Consider the following 19,070-nt stretch of genomic DNA (forward strand, 5'->3'; position numbering starts at 1 on the left):
TTTTTTTTTTTTTTTTGTTTTGTCCACTTCTCTTTTCTTTTCCGTTAGTTTTTATTACATATATATTTTTTTAAAAACCTTTTTCTAACCCATTTTATTAAATAAAAAGAAAGTAATATATATATATATATATATAAAATATTAATATTATTATAATTAAAATCAATATAGTATTATATATATATATTAACCCAACTTACTTTTAGACTTAAAGAAACTATATATATAAGAAGACTCAATATTTACACTATAGTTAAAATTATACTAAGAAAACACCATAGCTTACTTATAACAATTCTAATTAGAGGAAAACATTTTTCTTTTAAATTTTCTTTTATTTAAAAATAGGAATAAAATTTATAGTCCAAGAATGAGAATATGTAGTTAGTATTTTTTTTTTAATTTTCTAAAACAAAACCTATTAAGAGTAAGATAAAAAATTTAAAAATATTAAGATTAGACCTAAAAGAAATATTTACACTAAAGTAGTATAGGATTTGCGGTGTGGTCAAAAATTAGGTGTTCACAAGATTAATCAATTATTTTTCTTCTTCTGTTGATGTTTAATATGACCACTTCTATTTTTTATTGGTTTTGAGATTAACCAATAATAATATTGTTAGTCGTTGCACAAGTCATCATAAACTTGTGCAACGACTAGCAATATTATTATTGGTTAACAATTGTAAAAGTTTCTCCTCGAAAGGTTTTCATTGCACCATAAGGGGCGGTTTGGTAAAGTGTATAAGAATAAAATAGAGTGTATAATCAGGGGCGAATTTACCTTAGACCAAGCAGTATCACGTGACACCGCTTATCGGAAAATTTTACGAAATAGGTAATATATAATTAAAATACAAAACTACAAATTGAATAAATGCATTACAGTGACACCACTTGATGGAATGAGCTAAGTAGCTAAGTGCGTTATTTTTCTAGAGAAAGCCAAGGTTCGAATTCCTGTAGCTTCCTTTCCTTGTTTTAAAGTTTTGTGCCTTTTGTATATTAACAAAACACCAAACCATTGCATCAAGACTAACGATGCAGATTGTAGCGGCATTAAGTTCTCTTGCTTCCCGTCATCAATAAGTTAGTTCAGTTGTTTTTTTTCTTCTACATCCGGCTTCTCGGCTATAAAGTTAAAAATGATTTAAGGAATCAAATAAATAATGAGCTTTTGACTGATGATTTATTGCCTTCTACAAAAAAAAAAATCAACAAAATATAGTATAATTTCTAATCAGGTTATTTTGAATACATTTCAAAAAAATAAATGCTCATCATAAAGAGTTCAATAATATACTTGAGTTGTGTTTTAATAAAATGATTCGAATTTTGTTACTATTAATATGATATTGCTACTAATCTACTTATTTGCTCACTTCTTAAAATAGTGACACCGCTTATGAAAAATCCTGCGTACGCCAGTGTATTAGTAATGCTGGTATTAGTTATGCTTGCATTAGTTATGCTGACATATTTCTTATCTATTGTTTGGTTTGATGTTATAAAGCATTGCACAATTTTTAAAATAATTGTTTGTTTACAAAAATACCCTTATAACCAATCCATCACTTTATCTTTTTAAAAGAAGCATATGTTGAGGAATGTTTTTATATGAAAAATATTTAAAAATAATTATTTGATTTGTCTATCTATATTGTAGTATAGAACTGAATATTTATTTATATAAAAAAAATATGCTAAGTATTTATTAATTTACTAGGGATATAGTTTTATTTCTCACGTTCTTGGATTATTTCAAACTTGCATTAATATTATAGCATTTTTAATCAAGCATAAATTTTGAAGGACAATTTTGTCTTTAACTAAGCTGATGCATACCATGGTTTCTTATGCATTAGTTATGCATAGGATAATACCAAATAGGGTGTATAACTAATACTTGCATAACTACTGCATGCATAAGTTCAAAAAGTGTACCAAACAAAGTACTATTAATACACAAAGCTAATGCATACATTATTTTATCTAATGCATCCTACGAAACGACCCCTAAGTAACTGTCAACATTTATGAGCTAGTAAAGAAAAATAAAATAAACTCTTTGTAATTTTTGGTACTAATATTAAATTATACTGATAGTATATAAAGTTAAATATTTCATGCTTACTATAAGCATATTAATTAATAGTTAGTGCTAGTATTTAGATAAATCGATAGGTAAAAAGTACTGAAAGTATGTTTTTGGTGTTAAAATTATTTACTCTCAAGTTTAATATTTGTCAAAGATATCAAAAGCTGCTGCTCTCTTCCTTCCTGCTGACTGTTGGTTTGTTACAAAAAGATTCAGCTTAAGCCACAGTAGGACCACTGACAGTCAGCGGCGCAGGCAACATCTCCACGAATGGAGTTCAAATTTTTTTTTGTATGTAATGGGAATTGAACCTATGACCTTACGAAAGTTTTGAAGTCCCTTGACCACTAAAATATATATTTGGGTTGTGTTAACGGAGTTAAGAAACAGATTTTATCTTATATATATAATGTAATTTTTTGACCAACGGGTTCGGAACCCCTCTGCCCCCTAAATCCGCCTGTATTTCTACTCGGCTACAGATACATACAAAAACAGACGACAGTATGACAGTAGTGGGAATTTCAGAGGTTTTTTCTTGTATAAATTAGAGCTAAAAGCCTGGCCTTTTTGGCTTTGTGTTGGTTGTGATTGGTCATCAAATGCCGCCCCAATTCCACACCTCACTCAGTGATTCCCCTTTGCACACGTTTGATTACAAAGTACCACAACAATTACACCAATAAAATTGTTTGTATCTATTCATATCATTCAGTTACGTATCAATTCCAATATAGTTATTGGGTCGGTTATATATTTTAATGAGTTTCACATAGTCAGTCTCAAATTGTGTATATATTAAACCAAAATATAATCTGTTATAGCTATAGCTGCCATTTTCATGGGGTTTGGTCAAACCTGGGGTTGAAACTTCAAACCCAATTTTAAATCCTTAATGAGTGATAAATAGCTTGAAATATTATACTACTAACCAATAATTTTAAGTCAAACTACTTATAAAATCTGCTCTTTAATGCCTCTGAATTGCATGCTGTTTTTAGGGTTTCATTGAGTACTATCATAATGTAAAAGGTGAGCACTATCTATTTGTTAATTCATTTTATCACTATTTCTCATACTTTTATTTTATATATATATATTTTGTAATTCCCGCTAAGATAACATAGATTTAATTAATTATAACCAGATTCTGTACCAATAATAGAAAAATGAGTAACTATATTCAAACTCCTGATCTTCTGGAACTGTGTTGATTATTGGAAATTGAAGATCCTTCTTGGTTACAGTAACCCCACATGTTGATATATATAGTTACAGTGTATTTCTTTGTGATAAAAATACCATTTTTATCATTTTTCCTGTTTCTGCTTTTATTGAAAAAGCTTTGAGGATATGAATGAGCCACGTACATGGAAAATGAATACTTAGAAGCAGGAATAATACCCACCTAGGGTTTTTCTTAAAGATACAACTTTTAAGAGTAATCCAAAACAAAATTGATTCTTACTCATTTTTAACTTCAGGTGAGGCAACAACTGTAACTTCTTTTTTTTTTTTGGGTGGAGGATGGTCTTTTTTCTTTTTAAAATTCTATAGCAATACTTGTTTTAGCTTTTCACTTTGTGTTGTAGAAAAGAAAAATACTTTTTGTGCTATTTTTTGAGGCTGTGGTGTTTCCTCAGAATAAAGCACATTTTTTGGTGTGTGGTTCTTGTTCTTTTTGTTTGCTCTGGTTGAAATAGAAGCTCATTTCTCTTCTTGGTAATATCTCTCTCCCTAATGAATGAAAACGTGTAGCCATAGCATGCCTTGTACATTTTTGATGAGCCATTGGTTTCTGTCTGCTGATTTTGTTTTAGAGTGAGTTTTGTCTCTTTTAAGGAAAGACCTTAGATTGCTTTTTTGCTTGTTTCTATTGTTTCTTTGTTAAATAGGTTGTTATCTTGAATTGAATGAACTGATTCTTGAGTGACTTCTGAGATGATGATTTGGCTTGCCTTTTACTAAAATTTGCTATGGTGGAAGTGAAAGGATGTGGTTAGGATTCTAAGAATAACCAACTGGTAGATGTTGTGGCTCTGGGGCTACATACAATTATATGTAGATAACAATGGAGGGTTCATCTGAATCTGGTTGGGAGGTATCAGATAGTTCCAGGGGTTTGAATTCTTCAGCTCTTGTAGACCGGAATCCTAGATTTCAAACAAGCAGCATTAGGTCCTCCGGTGATGTGTCGCATGATACCGGGTTTGTTCCGGGTAGAAAGGGGAGGGGAAGAATTGAGTCCCCTCACGTAAATCGCCTTAAATCCCAAGGTGGGGTTACAGAGGATCGACTTGCTGTGGACCGAGGTGATCGGAGAACAGACTGTACTGATGTTAGTTTGAGGCAGTGGCTGGACAATCCGGAGAGAGCTGTTGACGCTCTTGAATGTTTGCACATATTCTCCCAAATTGTGGAGATTGTAAACCTGGCACATTCGCAAGGAATAGTTGTTCATAATGCACGACCGTCATGTTTTGTCATGTCATCTTTCAAACGTATTGCTTTTATTGAATCCGCATCCTGCTCGGATTCAGGGTCTGATTCATCAGAAGATGACGGTTTAAACAGCCAAACTATCGAGTTAAAGGATTCATTCTCAGTTTTGCCTCATGAGTCGGGCGAGCTGGGGAGACAAAGTTCTCAGCTTGAGAAGATTTGCACAAAAGCTTCTGTAAAAGCATCTGAAAGCTGTTGCTTGCAGTCAAGTTCAGGCCATGTGGTGCAGACTAATAAGAAGCGACAAGAAGAAGAAAAGAAGCATACCTTCCCAATGAAACAGATATTGCTCATGGAAACCAATTGGTACAATAGTCCAGAAGAGATTGCTGGTGCTCCAAGCTGTTGTGCTTCAGACATTTATCGACTTGGAGTCCTCCTATTTGAGGTTAGTACCAGTTAGTTAGCATGTCGCAGTAAATGGGTCTAGTGAGTTATATTTCTCATGACTGCAAAGATGAACTTTTGTGTTTTAATGATTATTATAATTGTGAGCAGCTATTCTGCACCTTCAGTTCACTCGAAGAGAAAAGCGCAACTATGCATAGTCTAAGACACCGTGTCCTCCCTCCTCAGTTGCTGTTAAAATGGCCTAAAGAAGCTTCGTTTTGCTTATGGTTACTGCACCCCGAGCCAAGCAGTAGGCCTAAAATGGGGTGAGTATTCTTTTTACATGTGAACCTGATCTTTTTTTTCTCCCTTAATTTTCCCCTATGGCAATTCATTCTTGATTTGTTTTATCCCTGATTGATTTGTTGCCGTAGTCTTCTTATACCTCCTTTTGATCTGTAGCTCATACTCCTGTAATCCTTGATATTCCATGCTATTGTTGTTGTGTCATATAATGTACGGTACACTGTCATAGGGTTTATAGTAAGCACATTTTCTGGTAGAAAACTCTTATCTGGAGAAGTCATGGGATGTTTAGTTTTTGTGCATGGATGAATAACTCTTACCTCAGGAAAGAAGGAAATGCAGGCAAAGCATGCTTTCCTTTCTTGCAACAGCGGTAACTCGTTCCTTTTTTCTTTCCTTTCTTTGGTTGATGAGATGACCCAAGGTTAATTTCTTGGGCATGCAACTCCCTTTACATCATTAGGAATAGTGCAGGGTCTGGTTGCCTCTACAGGCAAATCCATTAGTTAACTGATCAACAGCTTTGCTGCTCTCTCTACATAGTGCTGTTCCATGTCTCGTCAGTGGCATCTTTAAATGTCTTACCAGCTTGTTGCCATGGCAATTTGGCTATACTTTCGCTGTTTACCTGCACAATTTGTTTGATACTTAATTGCTTACTGCATAATATTTCCTGCACTATGTTAAAAGTAAAAGGAAGAGAATGGATAAAGAGCACTTAAGACTTAGTCGGAGAGAAATAAAGTGAAATGAACAAAGTTTTCTATTAATTTGCATTAAATGGTAGTCCGTTACCTATTGATCAGATGCATTTCAGCCGTCAATAATGGTTTCCTTGAAAATCAATCTACTATCTCTTACATTTTAATTCATTTTGTTTTTAACAGCAATATCCCTGTCTCTATGTCCTTTTTATTCTGATTCTGTTTTTTACATTGGTGACAGTGAGTTGCTAGAAAGCGAGTTCCTTAATGCTCCAAGAGATGAGTTTGAAGAGCGTGAAGCAGCAATAGAGCTTAGAGAAAAAATAGAGGAGCAAGAGTTATTGCTGGAATTCCTTTTGCTGATTCAACAGCGAAAGCAGGAGGCTAAGCACAACTTGCATGAGATAGTATCTTTTTTGTCATCTGACATAGAAGAGGTCTCAAAGATGCAGAAGACCTTTAGAGTCAAAGGGGGTTCAAATCAGGAACCAGTAAAGGATTTGGATTCGGGGAGGATAAATATTACTGAGAATGATGATGCTGGGAGCTCTGGATCTAGAAAGAGATATAGGCCAGGCCTTTCTATCGGCACGAATGAGGAATTGGATGAAAATCCAGATGAAAGTCAGAAGTCTGAGAAGCATGTTGAAGACAAAGGGAGTACTCTGGCAAAAAATTCCCGGTTGATGAATAACTTCAGAAAATTGGAGGCAGCGTATTTCATGACAAGACATAGGGTTACCAAACCAACTGGGAAACCATTGAGTAGACATTCTCAGGTAGGTACAGATTGCAGAACTTCAGTAGTAGCACCAGAAAGAATTTCAGTGAGTAATTCGTCATCAAAGGAGGGGTACAATGCGGATAGACAAGGTGGATCGATCAGCTCATTCCTGGAGGGCCTGTGCAAGTATCTATCTTATAGCAAGTTGGAAGTGAAGGCCGACTTGAAGCAAGGGGATCTTCTAAATTCTTCCAATCTTGTATGTGCTCTCAGCTTTGATCGTGATGGTGAATTTTTCGCAACTGCTGGTGTAAATAAGAAGATCAAAGTTTTTGAATATAATGCAATTGTGAATGAGGACCGCGATATCCGCTATCCAGTAGTTGAAATGGCTAGTAGATCTAAGCTAAGCAGCATATGTTGGAATGGCTATATTAAAAGCCAGATCGCTTCAAGTAACTTTGAAGGTGTGGTGCAGGTGAGCTAAATTCATGATCATGGTGGATTTTCCTTTTAATATTAGTTGTGGATGAAGTTCGTTCAATTACTTTCCAGGTATGGGACGTCACAAGAAATCAGCTTTTCATGGAAATGAGAGAACATGAAAGGCGCGTCTGGTCTGTTGACTTTTCCGTAGCAGATCCAACCATGTTGGCCAGCGGGAGCGATGATGGTTCTGTCAAGCTCTGGAATATCAATCAGGCAATTCTAATTTTTGCACTTGGTGGATGTCAGCTTTGAAACTAAACGTACTACTGTCATCTAGTTATGTTGCTGTGTAGATAAAACATGTGTGTGTAATAAGTTGTTTTTCTTACCTCGGTTGGTACTGCAGGGAGTAAGTATTGGGACCATCAAAACAAAAGCCAATATCTGCTGCGTCCAGTTCCCCTTTGATTCTGGTCGCTCCCTTGCTTTTGGTTCAGCAGATCACAAGATATATTATTATGATCTACGTAACTCAAAAATGCCTCTATGCACATTAATCGGGCACAACAAGACTGTGAGCTATGTCAAGTTCATAGATTCCACAACGCTTGTGTCTGCATCTACAGATAACACATTAAAACTATGGGATTTATCGATTTGCTCATCTCGAATTCTTGATTCGCCTCTTCAGTCATTTACTGGACACATGAATGTAAAGGTATTTTTCCTTATTCTTGTCGGCTTCACCTGAAGCCAGCTCTGGTTTCATGTCTTCACTGTACTCTTTGCTGCCTTTAACACTTGTTTCTGCAGTCAGAAAGATAGGGTGTTGTATGCATACGGCTTGTAAATGCTTAAAGAATCCATAGCTTTTTAGCATGGGAGAAGACACATTCACGCATGCGCATGTTAGATTTTTCTGCTTTTTGGGGACCATGGTTTATTCTGCTTTTCGATCGATTGAATGTAATTATTTTTCAGTTCCCATTTAGAAGTTTTTGAGGTTCCATCCACTCAAATGTGACAAGATAAAAAAAAAAGACAAGAAATTCTTTTACATGTATAATTCTTAGGCGCTTTATGTTTACAATGGCAACTTCAGCTTGCTTGCTACAGTTTGGGCCTGCATTCTGATATCCTGGTATATTATCTGGGGTATAGGAACAAAAGATTTAGTTATGATTCTCGGTGCAGAACAAGTCAATATTTGCATTAGAACTTCTGCTGCAGTAAAGTTGACTCTAGTGTCAACACTGGATTTTGTGTTAGAAATCCCCCGCGCCCCCCTTCCTTTTCTTCTTGAGATATCATTTTAAATTTTCTTTGCTGTTGTGACTAATCAAAGGAGATCATCCTTGAAATAAGTTCTTAGAAATGAGATTGAACTACAGTTGTGGTTGAATTTGCTTTACCGTGAATGATATGGAACTTAAGTTGTGGTTGAACGTCCGTTGCTGCTGATAAAAGTATTCTTGCATTTCAGAACTTCGTTGGCTTATCTGTATCTGAAGGTTACATTGCTACTGGCTCGGAGACAAATGAGGTATAATTTATTATCATATATAGCTCTATTATTACTTGCTTAGTGATGCTGTCCGTAAATATTATTATCATATATATTTACTATCATATATAACTCTATTTAAGACAAGTGAGTTATCATTTATTATCAATGTTCTAAGTTCAAGCTATTTTTCAAAAAGTATCTCTAAATATCTAGTTGTTTCTGACGTTTTGTTAACGCTGTTCGTAAATGAGCAAATGAATGACTCGCAATTTCTTACTGTATTTGAGTATAAAAGATGTTTCATTATATTTGTGACAAACCAACCACTGTCCTTCTCTGCTCGAGAAGAAAACATATACATGGTTTTTAATTGCCATTTTGTCACAAAACAATACACTATTGCGATGACATTGCTGATTCATTAGAAACAATCCATTTCATGTTATGTTCTTTAATATTTTAATTGTTCAATGAAAGGGTTTTTTAGTGGATCAATATTATCAATATGACCTTGGATCTTAGTAGTGGTTGACAAACATATGAGTAAGAATCACCAAATTATCATCCAAATGTTTTAATTAAACTGACTGTGCTCCTGTAGAAATTTCAAGACCAATTAGGGAGACTTGTGATGCAGCACTTTTTTAATTCGATACATCATCTCACAACTCATGCTCTTGAGTTAGCATGAGCTTTGTACATTTAGTTGGTTTAAAGGTGCATATAGAGAGAGAATTGTAGTATGAGTAGAAAATAGAATTAATAAAAAGCATGGGCTGGTGAAAGCATTCACTTAAGCTACATACAAAATGAAATGTGATGCTCTCAGCACAGAGTTGTGTTTCATGTACTACAAACTGTGAATTGCACAACATACTACATGTCTTTGTGCAGACGCATATGAATTGATTCGTGCTGTGTATGTAGGACACCTTGGCTAGGCTGGTTTTTTTCGCTTCTAATCTTTATCAATTGGTAGCTAGCCGCCTAGCCCTCAACCAAAAACATGCCAATGTGCGACCTTGAGTTGGCTGTTGTATTTCCCCAAAGTATGCCAATCATCAATACTAAGTAGAATTCATATTCATAATATTACTTCAAAAATGTATGAAATATCAAAATTTTCACTAATATTTGCAGAATAATTTTACTCTCATTTCTTATTAAATAAAATAAAATAATAATAATAATAATAATGATAATAATAATTTTACTCTCGCCCAAATGCTCTGTACTTCATTCATTCAATGTCGTCCACGTAAGTGCTAAAGGGACCATCTCCCATGATTTTCTCCTTTTCCTCTTCTTTCTGAATTTCCATCCAAATAACAGTTCTCTAACAGTTTGTGGCATTAGTGATTCAACTCCAAACATATTCTAAACTGTACTCCAGAAACTTATACTCCGCAACCAAGCATGCAATGAGACTGTGCGGTAGTTAACTATTTACATCCTCCCTCGTATTCTTTCACATGAAACACTTGCTATTCTTTTCCTGAAGTTCTAATTGGGTTAAATGGGGTCTGATGTTGCTTTCCGAATATGAAACTACACCTTCCTTGACACTTTAGGAATCAAATCATGGCCTAAGGAAATTCCCCATTTTCCTTCTCTAGTAATAAATTATAGAAAGACTTAAACTGTGAATAAAGCTTCCTTGTGTCGTTTCCATATCCAACCGTCTCTTTTGCTTGTACAGTAGTTCCAACAGACTATTGAGCCCTTCTACCTTCTAATCTGGCAACTCTCTCCTAAAGCTTAGCTCCCATAATCTTGCTCCTCTCTGTTCGTTGGAGGCAGGGGTGACTGTTGCAAGCACCTCTGCTCCACAAAGCTTGCTCCTCCACCTCCCCCCCCCCCCCCACACACACACAAACCCCACCCCCAAAGTCATCGTTATTAGCCTCAGGGCTGGAGCTCTCCCATGGATGATTCTGTTTCTTCTAGACATTTTCCCTTTTACAGAATAAAACATGGTGTACCCCTACATTTCCTGTACAAGTATAACCCTCTCATGTGTTGTTTACAGTACTTGTCCTCAGTTATCATTCCTTAACACTGGTTGACTAGCTTTTATCCCTTTAGGTGTGATTTTGATTTTCTTCAGCTTTTCCTTTCCTCTTTCTACATCATTTATACTGCCCTTTTTTTTTGATAAGGTATTGTATTAATCAAAAGGGAGAGAACTCCCGTATGAATTTACATCAGAACATGATTCTCTACAAAAGACGCCCAATCTTCTAAACAAGTAGGGGCTATATGAGTGCACCAAAAAGCGATCAAAGATAAAAGACTATTCTTAAGATGTGAAAAAGGAGATTCAATCCCCTCAAAAGCTCTCCTATTTCTCTCCCCCCAAACTATCCACATGAGAGCTAACGGGGCGAACTTCCACCCTTTTGCTTTCTTCTTCTACGGAAACCGGCCAGGCTATATAACATTTCCTTTACAGTGCTTGGCATCACCCAGCACTGTAGCTTGAAGAGAGTGAACATAAGGTTCTACTCTAACTTGTAGTTTCTGGTTTATGTTTTTTTAAATAATTGAAGCAATGGCCCTTTGCCTTTCTGGGATGTGCTTTTGAGGATGGAGGTACTGACATAATGTACCAAGGATCTAAAGCTTATGCCTGAAAAGGTCATGTACATGCAACAAAGTCAAGACTTTTGTGAATGGAATATCTATAACAGAGCTGAGTACCAGATCGTGGTTTAGCACAAGAACTAGATACTTGTGCACTGAAGAAAACCTGATGTAAAGTTCATAAGACAAAACATTCCCCCAACCTCCACCCCCCTAAACAAAAGTAGTACAGGAAAAAAAAAACTGAGGACTATACTTTACTTTACCCTTATTCTTTTGAAAACACTCACAATAATTATGCATCAACTCCAAAACTAGTTGGGGAGAACACTGCTTTCCACAAAAACTATTTAAGAAAATGAAATATTTCTAAGAGACAGAATATTTGAATTCTGTTTGACAAGCAAAGGTATATAAATAAAGAATTTATAAATCACTTTCATGCTGCCGACTAGCAATAAGTCTCTGGCCATTCCCTGATAGTATACATTAATTTAAATGAACAAAATTGATTGTAAAGTAGCTAGTCTTGATAATTTAGGCGTTTTTTTTTTCCAATAGGAGAACATGACTCAATAGAAACCAAAAGAAAACAACTTCCCAAAAATTGCTTCTACAAGCTCTTAGATAATCCTCCTTTCTCCCTTCGTATGTTTTAGAACACTGCTTATTAGCTGATAGTTACAGTGCCCACATTCTACTGGTCATATTTGGTAAACATCAATAATAAGAAATACTGGGGATAAATGGCACAAGGGAATATTAGATCAAGGAGAAGTACAGTAGTGCCTATAGTATATGATGGTTATGTGAATACTTATAGCCTGTTTGGCCAAGCTTATAAAATCAGCTTATTTTGGTAAGTGTTTTTTTCATAAGTACTTTTAGAGAAGCAGTTTATGTTTGGTTAATTAATTTGAGAAGCACAGCAATTAGTGTTTGGCCATGCTTTTAAAAAGTGTTTCTAAGTGTATTTTTCTCTAAAGTGCTTTTCAAAAAAGTGCTTTTAGGAGAAACTACTTTTTTCTGCTTCTACTCAAAAACACTTTTTTTCTTCTAATAGCTTGCCCAAACACTTCCGCTTTGAAAAACAAGCACTCTTTGAAAAAAAAAAGTGCTTTTTGGTTTGGAGAAACTTGGCCAAACAGGGGTGAAATATACCTTGTTAAAGAAAAGAGGGGGTGAAGGACCATTAAAATTGCATGACTCTACAGTGTATATCTTTTAAATGGCTATATATCGAGTCTTCTATCGTTGTATAGCTTGTGTATTGATACTTGTTTGTATTGCTCCACAAATAGCCAATCGCTATGAGTTGGTCATGTTAATGTTACGTGTGTGATCTGGGTTGTGTTTGCAGGTCTTTGTCTACCACAAAGCTTTTCCTATGCCTGCATTATCATTTAAATTTAATAGCACGGATCCGCTCTCTGGTGATGAAGTGGATGACCAAGCACAGTTTATCTCATCTGTTTGTTGGCGTGGTCAGTCCTCTACCTTAGTTGCCGCAAATTCTATGGGAAATATTAAGCTATTGGAGATGGTTTAATGTAGTTCATTTGTGGTCAAAGTTTTGGGAGTTGCCTTGAGGATAGAAAGATAAGGGTTCTGCATTGGTAAATGAATGGCTTGCAGTGAAGATGAGGAAATTGCCATCATCAAGAAACCAAGATTTTTGCTAGTAGTTCATATAGTAGAAGTAGCTCACTGCAAATATGAGAACATACATTGGTTGTATGGTGAAATGCTGTACATTAAAGGGAAAGAATGCTAAATGTGCATTTCTCTTTGTATATTCTATATATGATTTCCAGAAAACTTTTTATGAAAGCAATGAGGCAGAAGAATACGAGCATGTGTCTCATATTGGTTCTCTCTTGATCTCATCTGCCCAATCAATATATTCTATAAACTTCATTCATAATAAATCAATAGTGAAAACTGTGGAATGCATCTTATTATTTATTGCAACTTTCTCATTGTTACTCTATTTACGTAGCGAAGAAACACAAATTCTTTAATCTATGGGAAGGGAAGCTGAAAAAGAGAGTTACTGATACCTTTTATGTTTAAAAATAATACTATGTAAACTTTTTTTCTTTCATATATTTTGTATACCTCGTGTGCAACAACAAACCCAGTGTAACAAGTAAGGTTTGGGGAGGGTAGTGTGTAGACTGTTTTCCATAAAAATATGCCTTGTGTGCATTAACTTTATGTTATTGATCATAAATCTGATCTTGTGATCCTCCATTTTGTTTTGCAAATAATCTTTTCATACAATAAAGAGAAAAACAAAGGGAGACATCCTAAAAAAAGAAAAAATAGACCTATCTTTGTAGTTTTATTTTATTTTTATTGTTTTCTTCATCATTGTTTGTATAGAGGTTGTTTAAGACAGTTGAATGACATGAAGGAACTAACAAATGATGAATTAGTAATTTTAGTTTTGCTTAAAATGGTACTCGAAAGATAAAGTTCACACATTCTGGGTTGATTTATCCATATGTAGACTGCATTATTGGCCAAATATAAACTCAAAGAAGACAGAATTGCATTATGATTCGATCCACAAGAAGACAAATGTTACGAATCGAAACCTCAAAAGAGACTGTATAATCCTACCTTAAGTATGTGTTATGATTACAAGAAATTTTATAATACCACCAAGGATTATGGAGGGTCAGGTGGGATGAATATGATCCCCACCCTTCTTAAATTGAGCACCGGGTATCGAAAAATCCCGGTAAGGGAGCGCTTCCCCCTTTAATGGGATTTATGCCGCGTGAATCAGGATTAATTGGGCCCACTGCGGGTAACGGATACTAGAGGTGAAATCAAAAAACAAGTATGTTATAATCACCTAATTTTGGTTTGTTTACTTTTTTTCTTTTTCTCCTCCAAATAAATTGTAGTAATTAGCTAGAGTTGAAGATTTGGGAGGTTTTATTTTAGATTTTATCTTAAGAAATGCGTGTATAATATAGCGGAGCTGGTGAATTCACCTGATAAGGCAACCCTATTAACAATTGTTTCCCAAATGAAGTCTGGTGGTTTCTTTTTTATCTACTTTCTTTTTCTTTGACTTTTTCTATTTCAAGGGGTAGCTCAGGTAACAGTAAAGAGAACGGAACAATCGTGAAAGATCTTACCTTACTGTTTTAAGATGTAAAGTATGTGTTATCAAATCTTGCACCTCGATGAGGTAGAACTTATAGCAATTAACCTCTATTCTCCTTAAGACATGCTTTGGAAGATCTTTTCAGCTTTATCTTTATATGAAGAGCACGTTGAGTTGTATTGTTATTCCACATGGACTATGCAAGAGCTTTCAAATAGGTTTTTAAAGTTCTGGGGCTATCCGCCCGTTGTCTTAAATTTTTGAGTTAAGTGCTCAATTTTAATATGGTATCAAAGCCAATATTTCGTAAGTTCATTCACACGCTCAAATCGGGCTACACTTTCACAGAATAAATAGAGGTCCATGGTACTCTGGACCTGGATATGGTTAGATGAAACTGCGAATTAGTAAATAAAGGGTGCTTCTACTGTGGTTGAGTTCCTTAGCTTAAGTTCTAAAAGTAACCACACGAAGAAAGCAGGGAGCATGGACCCTAGTCTCGTTTTTGTCGAGCATTATCTCTATGGCATGGACGTGTTTGATTGGACGAAGACACATATATATATATAGAAAGTGTGCAGTGAAGAACAGTGAGCCATGAGTTTGTTTGCCGGGAAATGAAATGTGCAGAGATAATTTAAATAAACAAAGCCACAGATTAGTGCAGTAAAGATGGACCTATATCCTGTCCAAGTGTAGCTACAAAAACAGGAACACCAAAATAGTGGCAACGATATGGAAAACTTTATATATTACAAAATAATCTAATGTTAATCTGTTATTCTCTGGCTCTATAAATGAAACTCTTTCCCCCTCGCCTTTTCATCAGTAGGCAGGAAAAGTATAACTAATTACACTGGTGTTGACTAAATTTAGCTGTCAAAACTAGTTTTCCAATAAGACGCCGAAGCCTTTTAGCCCCTGGACCTGGTTTAAGCTTCGTTAGATTTCCAACCTTTGAACAACGAGGTTTTCCAGTACACCAACCCCCCAGTGTGAAGCTTCCATTGCTTCGATGGAGGAGTTCTTTATCAATCTTGTCCAAGACGGGATCATTTTGCTTGAACTTGCGTGCAAAGGCAGCATCACTTCCAATCATTTTTGCTGTGTCATTAATGTTGAGAGTGTGTGGATGCTGTCGTGGAGGGTAATCCCAAGAAATATAGTGCATGTCGTGGTTAATAACAGTCGTAGCAAATTCTGGGGCATTGCACACAACGGTCTGAAAGTAGCCTTCAGGAGAAGAGACGAAATTTGTGTAGTACATAAGTAGGTTCCTAGGAAGATTATCCCAACCCCATATGCAGTACTCCACAAAAGCACGAGAGAGGATCATCCACGCTGAACCTGTATCAAATTTTTAGCATCACTCATAATTGCAGAAATAAGAAGATAACAGGATTGTGTGCACGTTACGGTAAGAGTTCACTTCATAGTCAATGCAGTTCATGCTGATTCAATGTACTTTCTTCCTAGATCTACCTCACAGTTTGGTCAGAAAGTAATAAAGTCATTTCCATCTATATGTAAGATTGATGAATTGCTTACTCGTGCTTCTAGAAAAAAGATTTCAGGGTGGAGAAATACAGTATCAAGTAGAACAACTGATGAATTTCCAAGTATAGATATCAAAACAAATTTCTGGATTCAACAACTTTAGCAGGTAACAACAATAATTGAAACATCTTGTAGACTAGTCGAACTGATGCAAAATATATCACTATTTCATCTAACCGCAATAGTTAATGTGCAAACATGCAGGTCGCAGGCATCCAAAGATTAATATGAAGATTATTTCTGTCAATAATATTACCAAGATCACCATGCTAAGAAACTTGAAAATTATCTTATAGTTCAGCTTCTCTAGCTGTGAGACACTTCAGAGTCTTAGGGATCATTTGCTTACCGGGGTAAGGAAATTAATCCCGGTATGGATTACTATCCCATGTTTGGTTGTGGGTATTAGCAAATACCAGTATAAATTTTGAACCAAAGTGATGGTATTAGCTATTGCATATAGGATGTGGGATAAATAATCCCATGGGATATCCCAAAACTATAATATCATAATCTCATGGGATATCCTAGGAGGCTCAGACTGAACCAAACAACCCCTTAAGGTTTGATACAAAGTCCTTATTTTAACCAGAAAGTATATCTAGATTAAGGAAAAGGTGTAATGGTACAAGCACAAAATTTTACCCGACCAAATTATATGGTGACCTATGTTCTATTTGCATTTTTGGTGCATAAACATCAGTAAACAGCATCAAGAATACTTAAACAAGTATGCAAGTTAAATGATCGAAAACTAACCAGTAAAGAGTTTAAAGGATGTGGGAAGAGCTCTCTTAGGTGAGGCCCAATATATGTCAGACTTAGTTGTCTTATAGAGCCCAGGGTCTACAATAAGCGGCATTGCCCTTTGACCCCTGCAATAGGATCAACACAATGACGCAGAAATTAACCTCAGTACAATAAAACTTCAAGAGCACAAAGTGAGAGACAGAGAGAGGATAGCATACTCTTTCCAACCCAGCCGGCTAGTGTGCTCAATGAAATTGAACTCTCGTTTTAAATCAGAAAAAGTGTAGATTAAATCTGCAAAAGATTAATAATAATTGAACACTCAAGACTGACTTATGACCAACAAGAAATGGTGCCCTTTTTGCTGGTAGATAGAAATAAACAACCAGAGAACTAACCATCTTGAGTCACCAGTGGATAATCAGAAGCACTCAAGTTAATAAACCAATCCCAATCCGTATACTTCTTGAGGAGAATCGCGCAAGCATGAAGAGTGTTTGCCACCATGGTAGGTCCACGGTAGGTAACCATGTTTGCTTTGGCGATCATGTGCACGTTCCCAACCTGTGCAAAAATGGGATCTTTCTCCACTCTAGAAGCAAGCTCTAATCTCTCTTGTGGAGGCGATTCTAGGTCCAGATGAACAACATAATAATTCCGTGGATGATACAGCGCTTGCAGCGTTCTCCAAAGTTTTTCTAGATCACCCTTTGATCCAGATACCAAATAAGCAAAACGGGGGACAGGAGGAGCAGCAGGAGGGGCTGGAGCTTGGTTAATTTTCGATTCAGCAAAATACGGGTTGGTTTGATTTATCTTGACATGAGTTGGGAAAATTGAAAAGATTGAATTGAATGTGTGTAATGAAGTAATAAGGCCCATATTAAAGGAGGTTACAACAAGGAAGAAACACACAAATGAGCTTATAACCAAAGGAAATATCCATCTCTTCTCCATGTTTAAGGACTTCATTGTTGAACCTTATCATTAGTTCATTTTACTAGCAACAAAAATTCAAATCAAACTCAATCCTCATCTACTCTGCAATCGCAAACCAAACGCCCCAAAAAGCCCGTTCTTGATTTCCTCTCCGCAATACTTATTCAAATGGATCCGTCAATTTGCACTCTACCAATATGCTGTTCATAGAAAAGTCATCATCTAGAAGCTCAGTCCAGAATTAATAAAATACTAAATTAACAAGATAAAAGATATTCCCAAAGACTCCGTAAGCAACTAGCTAAGAATTTGGTGTAAAGACAAAAACAAGACTTACATTGTATAATATATAAACAAGCTAACATTCAACTATATTATATTTTTATGTTTTGTATATATTTTATTCGAGAAAATTATAGTTTTAGCAGAAATACACAGAATGTTACACCAGGATCATCGAAAACAGAGAGAATTCAGAACACAAGAGTCCAAAACAATTGGCAAAACGGTATCGTACTCAAATCCAATCAACTAAACAAACATACGTAATAATCTTCGGTGGCTCAAATTTTAGAATCTCAAATTAGTACGATTCCACAACTGCATATACACTCAAAAAAGGGGGCAAACAAAAAAAGGTAAAAAACCCACTATGATAATGACAGGGAGAAGGAGAGAAAAAAATAAACAATTAAAGTAAACCAAGAATTTGAGTACCCATTACACAGAAATAGAAAAATAAACAGAATTTAGACATGAAAAGCTGCAACTCACTCAATTTCAGCTAAAATAGCAATACTAGTAACCATATAAGCATGACTTAAGTATATCCCAAAATAAAACGAAAACTTACATGGCTTTTTGGGTAAAATACTTAAATGGGGTTGGTTTAAGATTGTTGGAAAGACGGCAAGTTTGAGCTGAACACGTCGAAACGAAGAGAATAAAATACTAATACTACTACTTAAGAAAGAAATCAGCTGAAGAAGAGAGAATTTGGTTGTTTATTGGACATTATTATTGAAAAAAAAAAAAAGAAGAATACAGGTTACAAATAATGAGGTAGGAGGAGAGACGGAACGTGAGGACAAGGACTTAGGACCAAGCTGGAAGAGTCGCTCACGTTTTGGTTTGGTTTTAGATTTGGGCTCTCTATATTTTTGCCTACTTCTATTTGATTTTCACTATTTCTGCTACTGATTTCTTTTTGGAATTTTCAGAGTGTAAACACTATTTTTAGTCTTTCTTTTTTAGTTTGACCTGACAGACGGCAATTACGGTTTTGTTGGTTTATATCAAGTAATTACTTCTTTTTTATTCCATAGAGATATAAATATTTTATGTAAGTAAGTTTTTAACGAAATATAGATGAGTAGGATTTTTATCGACTAACTAAACTCTAATGATAGTAAAAATTTCTTAATAAAGGATTTTATCTTTAATGGGGTAAAATTCAAAAATAGCCAGATTTACAAATGGTAATTGTAAAATAACCATCGTTTCAAAAGTAATCGAAATTT

General features: G+C 35.4%; 2 protein-coding genes across 7 annotated transcripts; one reads left to right on the top strand and one right to left on the bottom strand.

Moving 5' to 3' along the window:
• Positions 2,872 to 13,111, top strand: LOC109228911 (protein SPA1-RELATED 4-like). Of its 5 annotated transcripts, none has more exons than XM_019394169.1 (8): positions 2,872 to 3,130; positions 3,994 to 4,988; positions 5,099 to 5,256; positions 6,182 to 7,142; positions 7,220 to 7,366; positions 7,500 to 7,811; positions 8,577 to 8,636; positions 12,544 to 12,824. In XM_019394169.1, the coding sequence occupies exons 2-8, from the start codon at positions 4,170 to 4,172 to the stop codon at positions 12,730 to 12,732; spliced, it is 2,646 nt and encodes an 881-aa protein (XP_019249714.1). In that variant the 5' UTR covers positions 2,872 to 3,130; positions 3,994 to 4,169; the 3' UTR covers positions 12,733 to 12,824. The 5 variants fall into 5 exon arrangements, with proteins under 5 accessions (XP_019249714.1, XP_019249715.1, XP_019249717.1 ...); XM_019394170.1 differs by lacking the exon at positions 2,872 to 3,130 and adding an exon at positions 3,215 to 3,582; XM_019394171.1 differs by lacking the exon at positions 2,872 to 3,130 and adding an exon at positions 3,611 to 3,820.
• LOC109228913 (beta-glucuronosyltransferase GlcAT14B-like) lies at positions 14,936 to 18,705 on the bottom strand. 2 transcript variants are annotated; one of them, XM_019394173.1, is made up of 5 exons: positions 18,404 to 18,705; positions 17,010 to 17,750; positions 16,830 to 16,905; positions 16,621 to 16,736; positions 14,936 to 15,651 (listed from the first exon to the last, which is right to left on the bottom strand). In XM_019394173.1, the coding sequence occupies exons 2-5, from the start codon at positions 17,581 to 17,583 to the stop codon at positions 15,152 to 15,154; spliced, it is 1,266 nt and encodes a 421-aa protein (XP_019249718.1). In that variant the 5' UTR covers positions 17,584 to 17,750; positions 18,404 to 18,705; the 3' UTR covers positions 14,936 to 15,151. The 2 variants fall into 2 exon arrangements, with proteins under 2 accessions (XP_019249718.1, XP_019249719.1); XM_019394174.1 differs by lacking the exon at positions 18,404 to 18,705 and adding an exon at positions 18,325 to 18,394.

This window comes from Nicotiana attenuata, chromosome 7 (genome assembly GCF_001879085.1).
Source record: "Nicotiana attenuata strain UT chromosome 7, NIATTr2, whole genome shotgun sequence".
Lineage (NCBI taxonomy): Eukaryota > Viridiplantae > Streptophyta > Magnoliopsida > Solanales > Solanaceae > Nicotiana > Nicotiana attenuata.

Coding starts and splice junctions, on each gene's coding strand:
- LOC109228913 (XM_019394173.1), bottom strand. CDS start 17,583: ATGAAGTCCTTAAACATGGAGAAGAGATGGATATTTCCTTTGGTTATA. Junction 16,737..16,829: donor AGCCGGCTGGGTTGGAAAGA/GTATGCTATCCT, acceptor ATCCTATTGCAG/GGGTCAAAGGGCAATGCCGC. Junction 15,652..16,620: donor ATCCTTTAAACTCTTTACTG/GTTAGTTTTCGA, acceptor AATTTGATACAG/GTTCAGCGTGGATGATCCTC.
- LOC109228911 (XM_019394169.1), top strand. CDS start 4,170: ATGGAGGGTTCATCTGAATCTGGTTGGGAGGTATCAGATAGTTCCAGG. Junction 4,989..5,098: donor TTGGAGTCCTCCTATTTGAG/GTTAGTACCAGT, acceptor AATTGTGAGCAG/CTATTCTGCACCTTCAGTTC. Junction 8,637..12,543: donor CTGGCTCGGAGACAAATGAG/GTATAATTTATT, acceptor TTGTGTTTGCAG/GTCTTTGTCTACCACAAAGC.